Source organism: Monopterus albus, unplaced genomic scaffold (assembly GCF_001952655.1).
Source record: "Monopterus albus unplaced genomic scaffold, M_albus_1.0 scaffold177.1, whole genome shotgun sequence".
Lineage (NCBI taxonomy): Eukaryota > Metazoa > Chordata > Actinopteri > Synbranchiformes > Synbranchidae > Monopterus > Monopterus albus.
The window spans coordinates 430,327-444,596 of NW_018128057.1; the positions used below are offsets into that span (position 1 = coordinate 430,327).

The window sequence follows — 14,270 nt, forward strand, 5'->3', positions numbered from 1 at the left end:
AAAAATCGCCAATAACTGGTCAGTAATCACTACCTGGTGTGTACTTTACCTCCTGTGTGTGTCCGCAGGTGCATCTCCATCTTCTTCGTGGAGTTTCAGGCTCATTTTGGAGCTGACTACTCTGCTACAGCCTGGATCCACAGCCTGGTGGACTGCACCACCATGATCTGTGGTCAGTACTGCAGTACCTGGCTGGAGTACACAGCAGTAGTACCGCAGGGACCAGTAATGGTGCAAGCCCCCAAGCCAGTAGGGCTTTTACTGCACTAGTGCTACAGTTGATGGGAGTAATTCTAGAGCAATACAATGGGCCAAGTAGTGGTTGAAGTGCTTTTACTACAGTAGTACTACAGTTAGTAATAGTATAAGTTGTTCAAAACAGAATTGCCAGAAGCAGTACTCAAACAAGCAGTATTATAGTATCACTAAAAATAAGAGTATACTTTAAGTAGTTCCCTGATAGACTAGTGGTTAGGGCGACTGCTGCGGTCCAGGTTTGAGTCAGGGTTGCGTCAGGAAGGGCATCCGGCGTAAAACACATGCCAAATGTCAACATGCGAATTGTCAGTGTGACGATTCGATGTGGTGACCCCTAATAGGAAGAAGCTGAAAGTGACACTTTAAGTAGTGAAGGTGGTAAAAGCGTTACTAGAGTAGCATTAGATTTTGTAATAATGGAACCTGTTCTACAGTAATGTTCGAAGGACGCTGTTCACGTTGTGGCTGCAGTGCACCCTCCAGCTTGCAGGGGGCAGCAGCAGCACCATGTACTCACATCTGTGTATGTCTGCAGCTCCTGTTGGCAGCCTGGTCAGTAACCGTTGGTCCTGCCGGGTGGCGGTGATGTTGGGGGGACTCCTTTCATCCTGCGGCCTCCTCCTCAGCTCCTTCATCACCAGCATGAAGCTCCTCTACTTCAGCTTGGGCGTCCTCACAGGTCAGCACACATTAAATGTTACCAGAAAGGGTCTACACTGCCCTCAGTTCACATACAGTGGGTACGGAAAGTATTCAGACCCCCTTAAATTTTTCACTCTGTGTTATATTGCAGCCATATACTAAAATCATTTAAGTTCATTTTTTTTCCTCATTAATGTACACACAGCACCCCATATTGACAGAAAAACACAGAATTTTTGACATTTTTGCAGATTTATTTAAAAAAGAAAAACTGAAATATCACATGGTCACAAGTATTCAGACCCTTTGCTGTGACACTCATATATTGTTTCTAAAAATGTCCTGATTTTCCAAAAAAAAAAAAAACTCTCTTGCTGTCTTCACTTTCTAAAGTGTCCCCACTTTTCAAAAGATGTTTGTTTTTTAAATACAGTATATTGTCACCATCCCAAAAGTGTACCTAATTTTCCAAAAACATCATCCTCACTTTGTCAAACATCGTATTTCCAGGTCTCGGCTTCGCTCTCTGCTACACCCCGGCCATTGCCATGGTCGGTTGTTACTTCAGGCAAAGGAAGGCGTTGGCGTATGGGATTGCCCTGTCCGGCAGCGGGATCGGGACTTTTGTGTTGGCCCCGCTCGTGCAGCTGCTCATCGAGGTGTACTCATGGAGGGGGGCGCTGCTCGTCCTCAGCGCCTTTGTCAGCAACCTGTGTGTCTGTGGGGCGCTGCTTCGACCCATCACACTGCAGGAAGACGAGGAGGAGCCAACAGGGGAGGCGAGACATCGTGAGTATTATCACACTGGCTTCTGTGAGTACTGATACTATCCACAGTACTATTACACCACTACTAATAGTACTCCTGCTCCACATATTACTGCTCATTAAAAGTAATGTTACAAAATTACCAAGGACCAAACTTGCCACTTGTGTGTTACATACTGTTACTCTTGCAAATCAACCCCAAAATATGGTGTAATAAGAGGTAAAACTGCCCTAGAAGACGCATCAGAGCTCACCTACACATCTCAGACAATTTCTCATGCTAATCATGACTGGTCAACAACGTAGTCCACTCCAGTGCTGTCACAGGTGCTGCCAAAAAATATGTCCTACTCACAAGCTGACTTTGTGTAGCAACAAAATCCCCTTTTCCTGTTGCAGCCAGCCCAGTAAAGCCACATGTCAGGTTTCACCGTCATCGGGAGTTGCAGATCCGTCTTTTGCTGCTTGTGTTTCATGGAGACATTAGCACTTCTCTTTAGCCGAGGCCATCTGGGTCTGACTCAGGTAGTGGAACATGCTGTGGACCTTCAGACTGGATGTGGTGGAAGTTTATACTAAAGCTTTGTCCTTTCCAGCAACAAGTAGAAAATACTGACATATTTCAATTTGAAAACCGTGGTGTCAGTCAGTTTTCTCAGGAGAGGGGGTGTCAGGAAAACAAAACAAAACAGGAAGTGTGTGTGATTGTTGAAAAACCATTTGATTTTTGAGGAGATTGTTACTAAACCATGAAAAAAAAATCACAATATTGTTTGACTATAATTGATAAAACCTAAGTTTTATTAAAATGAATGTATTGTACTTAACATAAATAAACTTAATACAGTATCACTAAGCATTTCTGCCATAATCATGGACCCTGAACCAGAAATTTCATTGTCTCTTCCTGCAGCAAATCTCGCCAAAGACTCTGAGAACAGCCTTTTGACATCAAGCAAGTCACCATCACTGCCCCTGCTGCTAGCAACCCCCGCCCCTCACCTGAAAAGGCGGTGGTGCTTCACTTCCTGCTTCCCGTCCAGTAAGGAGTACAGTTTCTTGCTGCTCCCGGACTTTCTGGGCCTGGCTGTATCCTTCCTGTTCCTGGCCGCCGGCTGCAGTCTCCCCTTTGTCTACCTTGTGCCCTACGCTCTGAGCACTGGCGTCACCCACCAGTCCGCCGCCTTCCTCATGTCCATCCTGGGAGTCCTCGACATCGTGGGGAATATCACCTTTGGCTGGCTGACAGACCACAGGTACGACCTGAACCGTACAGGAGCCGGTCGCAGCAACACAAGATCACATGTCTGCACATCTTTATAATTTATCAGCAGCTGGGCTGCATCCACATGACAGGCCTTAGTGCTACTCCTGACCCTAAGCCCTATGTCAGGGTCATACTGACCTGAGTAAGTATGAACCAACAGCAAAGAAACCACCTAGAACTAACATGTCCAATGTGAAGTAAAGTCATTTCACAATATTTCCTGGATCCTCCCAATAATGTAATTATTTAATCAATAAACAAGACCTGGGAATGCAGCTGAAATGGAAAGATAGATTTATGAACCAGTTAAAATGTCATAATAAAATAAATATAAAAAAAGGCCTTTTGAGGAAACAGAAATTGATGCTTTTAAAGGCTTCCAAAGTCCTGCAGCAACCCTGCATGTTGCCAGGGTTTTAATAAACCCTCTCTGTGTTACAGATGTTTAAAGCCATACCGTCTGGCCTGTTACATCTTCTCTGTGGGGATGGAGGGTCTCTGTTGCCTCTTCACTCCGTTGCTTCGATCCTTCCCACTCCTTGTTCCATTTGCCGTCCTCTATGGTTACTTCGACGGCGCCTACGTGGCTCTGATTCCTGTAGTGACGTCAGACGTGGTAGGGGCCACATACCTATCCTCGGCACTGGGAGTGGTCTACTTCCTGCATGGCATCCCCTACCTCATCAGCCCGCCCATTGGAGGTGAGGAATCAACCTCCCACACTGATGATTTACTCTCCTGATGCCAAATTATGTCCAGAAATGATTTTAAGTTTATGGGCTTCCCATACAGAAAGTGTTGTGTTCAAGGACTCTGATGTTCCCTTTTTTCCCTGAATGTAGTGCAGCGGTAGTTACGGATCCAACTGTTTCTTGGACCAGTAACTTCCTGCGGTGTCTGCTGGTTTCCTGAAACAGGCTGCAGAATAAACCCACTATTAAGCACCATATTTTCATTTGTAAGATCTTGTTCACATTAAACAACCCATCATTTAACAGTTCATCAGTGTCACTCATTGAGCTTTAGACCTGTGGATATCTGTGGAGAAACCACTGGCTGTTTATGCTAAGGTCAGCTACGCTAAGCAGCTTGTACAAATCATTGCTTGGGTCCATTACTGAAGTCCATGTGGAATCCACGGCGTCTGCCTTTTTGTTTTTCTAGCTGTTCAGGCCCAGTCGTTGCTCTCTGCCGCTGCTGCGTCTTCTGGGTTTGATTCTGTAACAGAGCTAGTCAGTGTGATGTTCGTTTTTCAGATGCTGCTTGAACACATCACAGCTCACCCACAAACACAGCTCTGATAAAGAAACACAGCAGGGCTGTGTTTCTGCAGGCTAGTTTATTCAAAGTGGTCAGTCTCAAAACTGATGGAGGATTATGGATGCATGTTGAAAAGCCTGATTAGCCAACACAGTGAAACAACAGCTGGTTTGTGAAGCCTCAGCAGAAGATAACAGCTTCCTACAGGCCTCCTTATATAAATGGTGTGATGTCTGACATGAGCAAAGGGCAGAGCTGGTATCTTCAAATGCTCAGCGTACAAGAAGCAAACACTTTTATCTGCAACTGAGGTAGAACTGGGACAAATCTTTATTTGTGCTTTAAACACAGGAAAACCCTAGTAGATGAAAGTCAGAACTTCAAAGGTGCTCAGGCAACTAGATTTATTTTGGGGAATGCACTAGTCAAGTGACACCATGAATGAATTAGATGTATGGAGTCGCACTGATACCAAATGCACAGTAGGTGTTAAACTAGTTTAAAAAATTAAGGAAAATATATAATTCCACTGAAATAAATTTAAGATTTTCTTTGGCTTACATAGCAAAAATTAGTGTAAAGTTATTTTAAAGGATGTTAAAAGGCAGCGCAACAGATTCTCTCTATGGTCCTAAAAAAGTATTTTTATATTAAAACTTAAAAGGAAAAGTTTTGTCATGCTGCTTCACAACCAAAATGATTCTCTTGTCTGCAGGTTGGTTGGTCGACATCACAGGAAGTTACACAGCCACCTTCTACCTTAGCGGCGCGGCCCTGCTGGCCAGCGCGCTCATCCTCTGTACCAACGCTGGGATTCGTCGCTGTCACCACCAGCTAACCTCTGGTGCCAAGGACACCAAGCACACGCCCCTTCCCCTGAGCCTGCCCAATCAGTCAGACTGCATCGAGGAGACGGTTGGACAGGCCGTCGGTTTCGCCTCAGAAGAAACAAATTGGATTTATCAGCACTGAACGCTACAGACAGTGATGAGGGTTTGTTTTAAAGCCAAAACTCATCCTGAGCTTGATCATGTGACAAAGATGTACACAAACCTGAGTTAAACAGAATGAGATGAAGATGGTAACGCTGGTAAACAAGCTAACAGCTACTCGTGTTGTCAAACAGAAAACAACTATGAACTCCAGTGTGTTGAAGCTGTGGCAGCTTGTCTGCTGAAACAAGTAACCTTTGATTCAAATTGCTCACTGGCTGAGTGACAGCATATATATGAATTGATATATGTTGATGAGGTGTAGAGGAAAAATGATGCCAAAACATATGTCGATACAAGGGTTGATTTAAGCATGCCACACCCTGTTTTAGCTTCAGCATATCCTTTCATGAAATCAATAACCATCTTGATGAGTTCCAGCCACATTTATGCCCAGTTAATTTACCTGGCATCAATCCAGACTTCACAGCACTGTAGTTTCAAAAGTAGTGTTATTTTGTCTTTTCAGGTCATGATGGCTCAAGTTACCCACAATGGTGATGGTAACGGTGATGCACCTCAGAAATGCCAACAGTGCAACATGAAAACGCTGACCTTACTTCTGCTTAGATCAGCGGGTTCAAACTTTGCAGACTGTGCGCCACTATGTGGCAAACCAGATTTCTCAAGCACCACTGCAGATCTCAAGAAAGACCCACTTCACCTATGCAAACCCACCCTTTGGTTGAAATGACCACTACTAGTATTACCAATACTCAGGCCCGGTGCCAGGGTGAAATAACTTTTTTTCCAGAAAATAAAATGAATATATTTAACCATGCAGAGTAGAGATGTCTGGGTCTGATGGTTAGTATCGGCGCTGATCCGGGTACATTTCACAGGATCGGTATCAGCCTGGATAAAGCAGATCCAAATGTAGAACTACAGTCCTGTATGTGAGCGGAAGACGTGTTTTTGAGATGCATCTCACCCATAAGATGCTATAATAACCAGTTCAGCGGCCCACACTGGCAGATCACACACTTTACGTACCTAGCTGCGAACTGAGGCCTGTTTTTAGCTTCAGGTCTATTTTTTCAGCGCTGTGGCCTAAAACACTCCACAGAATCCACCACAACCTTGACAGCTCCCTAAGTTGCAACCAGAACTCCACCAAAACAGAGAAATACTTCAAAATAAAAACCCAGTAAAACACATGACCTACCATGTGGTACATCAGTCCTACCAAAGATGCAGTTCTTTTTAAAGTTTGCTTTGGATACACTATACATAGACAGTATGGGAAGTATTCAGACCCTTCCAAGTTTTACAGTTAATGTTTCAGACATCTTAAAATGGACTCAATTCATTTTGTTTCTCATCAGTCCACACACAATACTCCACAATGACAAAGTGAAAACAGGCTTTAAGTGTTTTTATTACAAATAACAGACTGGACTTTCCCCATTTACATCAGTATTCAGACCCTTTGTTATGACACTTGCAGTTGAGCTCTGGAGCATCCTGCTCTAGAGATCTAGAACCAGCACCAGTTTTCCTAGAGCTGGTCACCCAACCAGACTGCGTAAGTGAAGAGTCTGAATACTGATGTAAATGGGATATTTCAGTCTTTTATTTCTAATAAATAAATAACAAAACACTCGAAAAACCTGTTTTCACTTTATCATTCTGAAGCATTCTATGTAGATTGATAAGGAAATTTTTTAAAATCCATTTTAAGATGCGTTCAACATAAAACTTATTGTACTGACTGTGTACATGCAAGTGTAGCCAGCAATTGTCTGTCCAAGTGCTGGACTGTAGTTTTCCCTTTTCCAAAGTGTCTCTGTAGGCTCCTGTGTGTTGTCGTACACCAAGCACACAAGTACAAATCTCCTGCAATGTGCAAGCAAAATGTTAGACACTGTGCTTTTGGTGTAGATGCGCTAGGTTTTATGCTTTTGTCCAGTGGAGCGATGACAGCTGCCACCTTTTGTTACTGCAGTGCTATTAAATGGTCAAACCTGGACTGGTTACACCGGTGTAGTTCAGCATATGTAATAGCTGTCTGTAATAAGCTCAGGACTGTGGCCAGTTGCTTGGGATCCACATTAAACTTAGATTTCCTGGTTTAAAGACAACCCTGAACACATCACTCTGATTTCAAGTATTCAGTGGCAGGGAGAAAACAAAAACAAAACAGTTTTTAGTTTGACTAGTATTTGAAAGCTGCTACTCTCAGGTGGCTATTCATCTCTGTGACTTTTATTAACGAGTCAATCAGAAGTTGATTTTTGTTTTCATGCTGCTATAGGAAGCTGAACTCTTGTTACCAAAGTGTGTGGAAAGGTTTTTCATGTTTTCAGTGAAGATCAGAGGAACACGTCTTCGGGTTTTTCACTCAGGTACAAAAACTAAAAAATCTCAGATGGATTTTAATAAAGATCTCTGCAGGTGGCAGGAAACAGTCAACACAAAACTGACCATGACAAGACAAACGTGTTTGTACAGTTTCAGTGAAATGTCTCTTACATTACAATATTTAGTTTGAGTTTTCTGTCAATGTCAAAGTAAGTCATGCTGCTGTTTGAAGAGTTGTTTCTACAAACCGAATCACAAAACGCCAAAATCAGCGAGGCAGTGAGATACAAACCCACCTGTTTGTCACCTGAGTAACAAGCTGCTGTTCTACGTTAGAAACCAGAGCTTTTACAGAAAAACTAAGATTCTGTAAGTATGTTTGTGTCCTGTTTTATATCATCACCTAGTAAATAATTCTGTTTTTCTCTTTGAGTAAACTTGAACCAACAGTGAAAACTCGAACCAACAGTGACTCAGTTGGTCTCTCAGCTCCAAGCACATCGGTTCCTACTGAAGACATGGTCAATTAATAGTTTATCTTTGCAAAATGTTGCTGGTGTATCAGTGTGTTTGGACATTTACAGCCACCGTAGACACATTCTGCAGCAGGCAATTGAAGGAGGGGATACAAGTTTATTTTTTCATTAAGAGAAAAAGATTGTTGCATCATTCTCTCATTTTATTGATCCCTTACATAAAAAAAAGCCCTGAAACCACAAACTAAGCTAAAATCCTAAAAAACTAATAATAATAAAAATATAAAACACTTCTTCAGATTCACAGAAGATGAAGTTTGGGAGGTTTTAGTCCTGGTGTCCTGAGAAGCTCTAGAACCAGCTAAAGATCACGTCTTACAGTGTAGTGTCGTCACAAGATGACAATGTCACTTCCTGCAGGTTTTAGAACGCAGCTGTCGTTTAATGATGAGGTGATCGCTCTCCTTTTCGTCCTGTGCTGCTTCTGAAATCTGAAACAAAAGTCATAATTTTTATTTTCCCCCCCTTGCAAAAGTTTCTTGTGTCAAAATGTTCTCTCTCTGCAAACACCTCACATTAAACACAACATTTTGGTATTCCATTTTATAAAAACATTTTCACTTTTACAGACAATAAAAACAAACAAACAATGTTCTTACTTTGTATAAACGTCCTCACAAAGACAAACAGACACACTGTCTCACCAAGTGTGGAGAGTTGAGCATCGGAGACGAAGCCTCCGTCTTGTAAAGCTTCCTCCGTCCTCTTTGGGGTTTGGTTGCCACGGTAACTGGCTCCTTCTCCACCGAGTGTCCGTTGACCAGTCCGATGGTGGTTTTAGCTGCACAGAGATAACGGGATAATGAACACCACAAAACTGAACCGTCAAGTCTTTTAATTCAGCACTATCTATGCTTATGTCACTGACACGTCACGATGACCTGAAAAGGTCAAACAAACTTCAGACCGAAAGAGCCACAGATCTGCTGCTGTCAGAGGACGACGCGAGTGAGAAGCGGCGCCCCCTGCTGTGTGATGGCGGGTTCAAATAACCACCACAGTGGTAGATGGTCAAACCTCCATGTGCAGAAAATACTGTCATACATCATTAAACTAAAAACTCTTCAGTTCATTTTAGCTGGCTTCTTAGAAACAAACTGTTTTGAAAAAACAGATCTATACTTCATTACACTGTATTTTTAAAAAAAGCTCCATTAAATCCTCCTGTTCACAGTCTGAGCTGTGTACCGACAGAGGGACAACACCCCACCTACACGGGCTGGATAGTGGGCCTCCATCTTGATGACCTGTTAAGCCTCATTCACACTGACTGAAAAAGCTCGGCCCTTCTTGCAGAAAATACTGTCATACATCATTAAACTAAAAACTCTTCAGTTCATTTTAGCTGTCCAGCTCAGTTTTATCTGCAACGCGATGATGAAACACGACAAGGGGCTGTGCTGGCCAGTCACATTCCTGGTGGGTTAGTGTGTAACGTGAACTTTATTTCTGCTGTTTATCTCAAGTATAATCTGCTCATCCAGCTCAACTTCCTGGATCGTATCTCACTGTCTCAGCAACCCCGCACCCCCTGACCAGCACAGCCATCTTGTGATGTTTTAACCTAGGACAAACGTCTGTGTCAGTCCAGCCTGAGCTGCTACAGCATCACATGTTCAGGTTTCTGATGACACTGACAGAAATGATGGCGTTTGATGAAGTTGACATCCAGACTACAGAGAACATGTTACTGTTCATCATTCTTTTCAGACAAGTCTTTAGAGGCTGAGGACCTTCACTTCAGTTTCACTGTCACTGGAAACATGGAGGTGATGCTCCCAATGGCAACATGTGCCCTGACTCAGGACAAACACACACACACACACCGACCTTTGGTGCTGAGGATGGACGGCGAGCTGTGGATCAGTTCTCCGATCTTCTGAAGAGTCCCGTCTTTCTTGTCCTTCACCAGAGGAAATGTAATCAGATGTCTGACCAGCTTACAGCCTCTGTGTGCATCTTTTCTTTTATCTCTCACCTGTTTTTTGTTTCTTCTCACTTTACTTCTCTTGTTCTCATTGAACACCAGGTCCTGCAACACACACACACACATTTTTGCTAGAGCTGTGAGGACATTCACTGACGTAATGCATGCATCCCATAGCCTAAACCGGAACCCTAAAGCCATGTTTGAACACTCCGCAGCTCATTGAAGGTGTGAAGACTGGACAACAAAGACATGAAGACACACCAAATAATCTTCATCCAAATAAACTAAAATCACTGAATGTAAAAGTGATGGTTTAATAATTAACAAGCCACACCACTGCACTGGGTGGCAGGTTTCCTCCTCAGAAAACCCGTGAGCCCGTCTGTTTTCAACATACAGCTCCACAGGCTGAGAACACACTGTGCACAGAGTCTGAAGGAAGACAAGTCACTGATCTCGCCTCTGTTCACACTACTCAGCTAGCTGCTCATGCAGTACAAAACAATACAGGCCTCTCACTCACACACACACACACACACACACACCTCCACTAATAACACAAGGACTCACACCTCCACCTCGCAGCTGAAACTCTTCCGGCCGGTGATTCTCTTCCTGTTGGCCATGTTGGACCTCAGAACAGAACCGTGCACCTCCTCTTCTGGATGAAGGACATGTCCACCACACCTCTGCGGAGTACAAACAACCAAGAGTGTAGAGGTCAAAGCGGTCACAGCTCCTGAAAGACTGCTCACATCCAGGCTACTTGTTTTAAACCGTTTCAATAACGCATACTTCTGTTTTACAGCTGAGGTTATTAGTCCGAGTGAAAACAACCTCCAGCTGACATCTCTGCATCATGTGATTCTGCCTGAGGTTAGGAAGATTTTCTCAGTTAATTGATCAGTACAGTAAACAATCAAGTTTGGGTGATTAACTTCCTGTCAGTTGATTCATCTGTTGTTCCTTCAGTTTAACACATTTTAATAAGGTCTGTTTTGGAGGAAACCAAACATGATGTCACATAAAGCCTGTGCAAACGTCCAGACTCTGAACACAGGCACAAAATGACTGAAACCCTCCACAATGTGAGTGGCTGTGCTGCAGACTGACCTGAGTGCTGTTTTCCCTCTCCTCCTTCAGCCTCTGGAGTCTCTCCACTTCTCTCCGCACCGCCTCAAACTCTCCCTCCTCCTCTTCCTGTGCTCTCCCCCTCCTCTCCTGGAATCTCTGGAGTTCCTTCTTCAGCTCCTCCACCACTGACACCTTCTTCTCCTCCACCCTGTTCTCCTTCTCTTCCTCCTCCTTCCTTCTTTGCAGGTCCTTCTTCAGATGCTCCAGCTCTGACACAGGAAACAGAGTTGAGATTCATCTCAAATCATCAACAAGGCATCCTCTCCTGTTGCACCTGACCTGGTTACCTTGTTTCAGAGCCTCCACCTGTTTGTGACTTTCTTGTAGAAGTCGCTCCTTCTCCATCAGGACATCATGCAGCTCTGACACAAAAAGAGACAGATTACACAAGAGCAGAAACTGATTGGAGCTGGTGCTGCTTTCAGCTCCAAGTCATACATAGACATTTCTGTATTAGCGCTTCAGTGGCGTATCTGCATTCAGTATTTAGAGGAAATACATCATTCCTACAGAAAAAGCTGCATCTACGTGCAGCTGGTCAGTGATCAGTCTGTGTCCAACCCAGACACCATGTTGAGTTCCTGTGATGTAGCAGACTCTGCTATTGTTCATGTGTGTGTGTGAGCTTCAGGTCTACTTTACATCTGTAGTTTGGTTAGCTGCCCGTCCTGGAGTCACCGCCTCACAGGGTTTCACCAAGTTCAATTTAAGACCCATTTTAAACCCTATTGAAAGTTATTTAAGACCTGTGTTACATCCAGACTGTTAAAACACTAGTGGTAAGGACGTGAAGAAACACCCGTTAAGTTTCATGTTGAATATGAACAAATTTACAAGTAATTCTTGGACTTTTGTTTGGTTACAGTGCGTAGAGTGGGCAGCACCTTCGTTTTAATGTTATTGTTGATCCGAGCTGTCTGGAGGTCTGGTACCAGTGCAAAACCTGTATGACGCTGCATTCAACTTGGTGCAAAACATCACTTGCTGCACCGAGGACTGATTTTATTCCTCCTCTCACCTTGTTTCTCTCTCTGCTCCTCTCGCCTCTGCTCCTCCTCTGTTCTCGCCATCTCCTCCAGTCTCCCTCGCAGAGCTCCATGCTCCAACTCAAGCTCCGCCCTCAGGCTCTGCAGCTGATGGGAGAATTCTGCTTTCTGATTGGCTAACTCCTCCATGAGCTGAACACATTTGCTCTCACTGCAGGGGGAAGGAGAGGTGATGAAACAATATATGAATTCCAGTTCCCCTAATTGTATCCATGCTTCCCTCACTTGTGCCTTCTCCTTGTGTCATAGTTCCACCAAGTAAGATGTGAGAAGAAACTGCAAGGAGAGAGGAACCGAGGAAAGGTCTTTAAATTGACATGAGACGTTCTTTCCTCCATGTGAAGCATCCAATCATAAACTGATTTCTAATAAGGGGATGTTAACGCGTTTCTTCTAGTAGTCCCCTCTCCCAACATGTCTTCCTTGCATTTTTCATGGGCGGGACAAAGATGCAATGGAAGGACAAGTGAGGAAGAGAAGACGAGGAGAAAAGAATAGTGGAAAAGAACAAAGGATAAAAGGGTTGAGACAAGGACAAAGGATATTCTGAATCAGCAGTTATTTGTGGAAAAGAATAGTGGACAAGAACAAAGGATAAAAGGGATGAGACAAGGACAGAGGATATTCTGAATCAGCAGTTATTTGTCACCTGATGGTTCTGTATACTGATCAATAGACCCTGATTACAAACAGTACAGTAACAGATCAGCCACGTGCTGTCTACCTGTGAGTCAGAGCTTCCTCCAGCTGGTGTTTTTCTCTCTGCAGATCCTGGATCTGTTTTGATTTCTGAGCTGATCTCTGCAGCGCTGCATGACTCTCCTTCCTCAGCTCCTCCATGGCAGCATGGAAAGTACTGCTGCTGCAGCCCTCCTCCTCCTGAAACAATCAATCAGTCCATCAATCACTGTATCATATTGTGAGTTTAATGGTTAACACTTGCTTATGACTAAATCATAGTCATGATTTAGGGGAGGGGACAGTGGTGGGGTGGGTAGAGCATGTCGAAGTGTCCTTGGGCCCGTGATGGCGGCCCGTGGCCCTCTGCTGCAAGCATGATTTCGTTGTGTTACAATGACAATAAATAAAGCTTCTTCATCATATCTGAATTAAACTCAGCTCTGATGACATGCTTTAAACATAACTGATCTCAAAGATATCTGGACACTCAGCCTGATTAATAACATAAGTCAAAGTGATCAGCCTACTACAACCTCAGTCAACCAATGAGAAAAAAAAAAGCAAAGAACCTTGACATCCTGTCTGAGACGCTCCACTTCTTGTGTTAGACTATTGACAGTTTTGCTCTTCTCTTCTGATTGGCCCTCCAGGTCCTGGAGGCGGGACTTCATGGTGTTGAGCTGCTCTGATAGGTTACCAGACCTGTCAGTCTGGTCTTTGAGCTGCTGCTGGAGGTCGGTTATCTGAAATCAACATTTAACAGAACAGTTGAACTGTTTTCATTATTTTTGAGTTATTCTTATTGATCAATAAGATGTTTTTTCCCACTGCTTATACAGCCAGTTTATTAGGAACATTTGTCTCAGTCTAAGCCAATGGTTCTCAAACATTTTCTGTCATTCCCCACTTAAGAGGGTGGGCGAATTTTCAAGCCCCACTTGTCAATAACGAAATCAGCCAATTTTAAAATTTCAAATTTATTTTAATATTAAATAACACAAAGTTCAAAACAGATAAAATATAAGTGCAACTGTATCATAAATCGACACCATGTCTACAGTTACAGGGAGAATGAGCTGCTCAGCAATTGTGTGTGATTTTTGCACTGTGCAATTCTGTATGCAACTTTGAATGAAGCCATTTTTGCTTTGCTGTCCACTGATGCAGATTTTACCATGCAATTTTTCTGCCGACGGTTTTCTGCCAGCTTTCTTTTAAAGTCGAGTGGCTTATTAACGTCTCTGAAAGTCTTCTTAATTTGTTGGGTCTCATGCCGTCTGTTGCCAGCGGTTTAAGACACAAGACACACATGGGTCTGTCCTCTGCCCCCACCATTCCCACCGTGAATCCATCATATTTTCTTTTCAGTTGGCTTTTTGGTTGATAAGGCTACTGCCTGTCGTTTCTTTGTCTGCTTGCCATGAATCGCCTACTTTTTTTTGGGTCCCTGTACAAA

The 14,270-nt window shown here is 43.5% G+C and overlaps 2 protein-coding genes across 4 annotated transcripts in view; one reads left to right on the forward strand and one right to left on the reverse strand.

Annotated features, from left to right (window-relative positions):
* slc16a12b (solute carrier family 16 member 12b) overlaps nucleotides 1-6,541 on the forward strand; it is a 16,626-nt gene extending 10,085 nt beyond the window's left edge. For 2 of the 3 annotated variants that reach the window (XM_020616667.1, XM_020616668.1), the window contains exons 4-9: nucleotides 69-172; nucleotides 794-937; nucleotides 1,411-1,689; nucleotides 2,581-2,923; nucleotides 3,376-3,635; nucleotides 4,910-6,541. In XM_020616667.1, the coding sequence (XP_020472323.1) occupies nucleotides 69-172; nucleotides 794-937; nucleotides 1,411-1,689; nucleotides 2,581-2,923; nucleotides 3,376-3,635; nucleotides 4,910-5,166 (1,387 nt within the window). In that variant the 3' untranslated portion in view covers nucleotides 5,167-6,541. The remainder of the gene's footprint in view (nucleotides 1-68; nucleotides 173-793; nucleotides 938-1,410; nucleotides 1,690-2,580; nucleotides 2,924-3,375; nucleotides 3,636-4,909) is intronic. The other variant, XM_020616669.1, reaches the window with a different exon arrangement.
* A 983-nt stretch (nucleotides 6,542-7,524) lies between these two features.
* The window catches only part of LOC109969662 (kinesin-like protein KIF20A), a 20,983-nt gene continuing 14,237 nt past the window's right edge, over nucleotides 7,525-14,270 (reverse strand). Inside the window, exons 23-32 of the mRNA XM_020616703.1 lie at nucleotides 13,384-13,557; nucleotides 12,858-13,012; nucleotides 12,106-12,284; nucleotides 11,375-11,449; nucleotides 11,067-11,296; nucleotides 10,526-10,642; nucleotides 10,002-10,055; nucleotides 9,854-9,926; nucleotides 8,668-8,804; nucleotides 7,525-8,454 (exon numbers count right to left, since the gene is read on the reverse strand). Coding sequence (XP_020472359.1) covers nucleotides 8,371-8,454; nucleotides 8,668-8,804; nucleotides 9,854-9,926; nucleotides 10,002-10,055; nucleotides 10,526-10,642; nucleotides 11,067-11,296; nucleotides 11,375-11,449; nucleotides 12,106-12,284; nucleotides 12,858-13,012; nucleotides 13,384-13,557 — 1,278 coding nt within the window. The 3' untranslated portion in view covers nucleotides 7,525-8,370. The remainder of the gene's footprint in view (nucleotides 8,455-8,667; nucleotides 8,805-9,853; nucleotides 9,927-10,001; nucleotides 10,056-10,525; nucleotides 10,643-11,066; nucleotides 11,297-11,374; nucleotides 11,450-12,105; nucleotides 12,285-12,857; nucleotides 13,013-13,383; nucleotides 13,558-14,270) is intronic.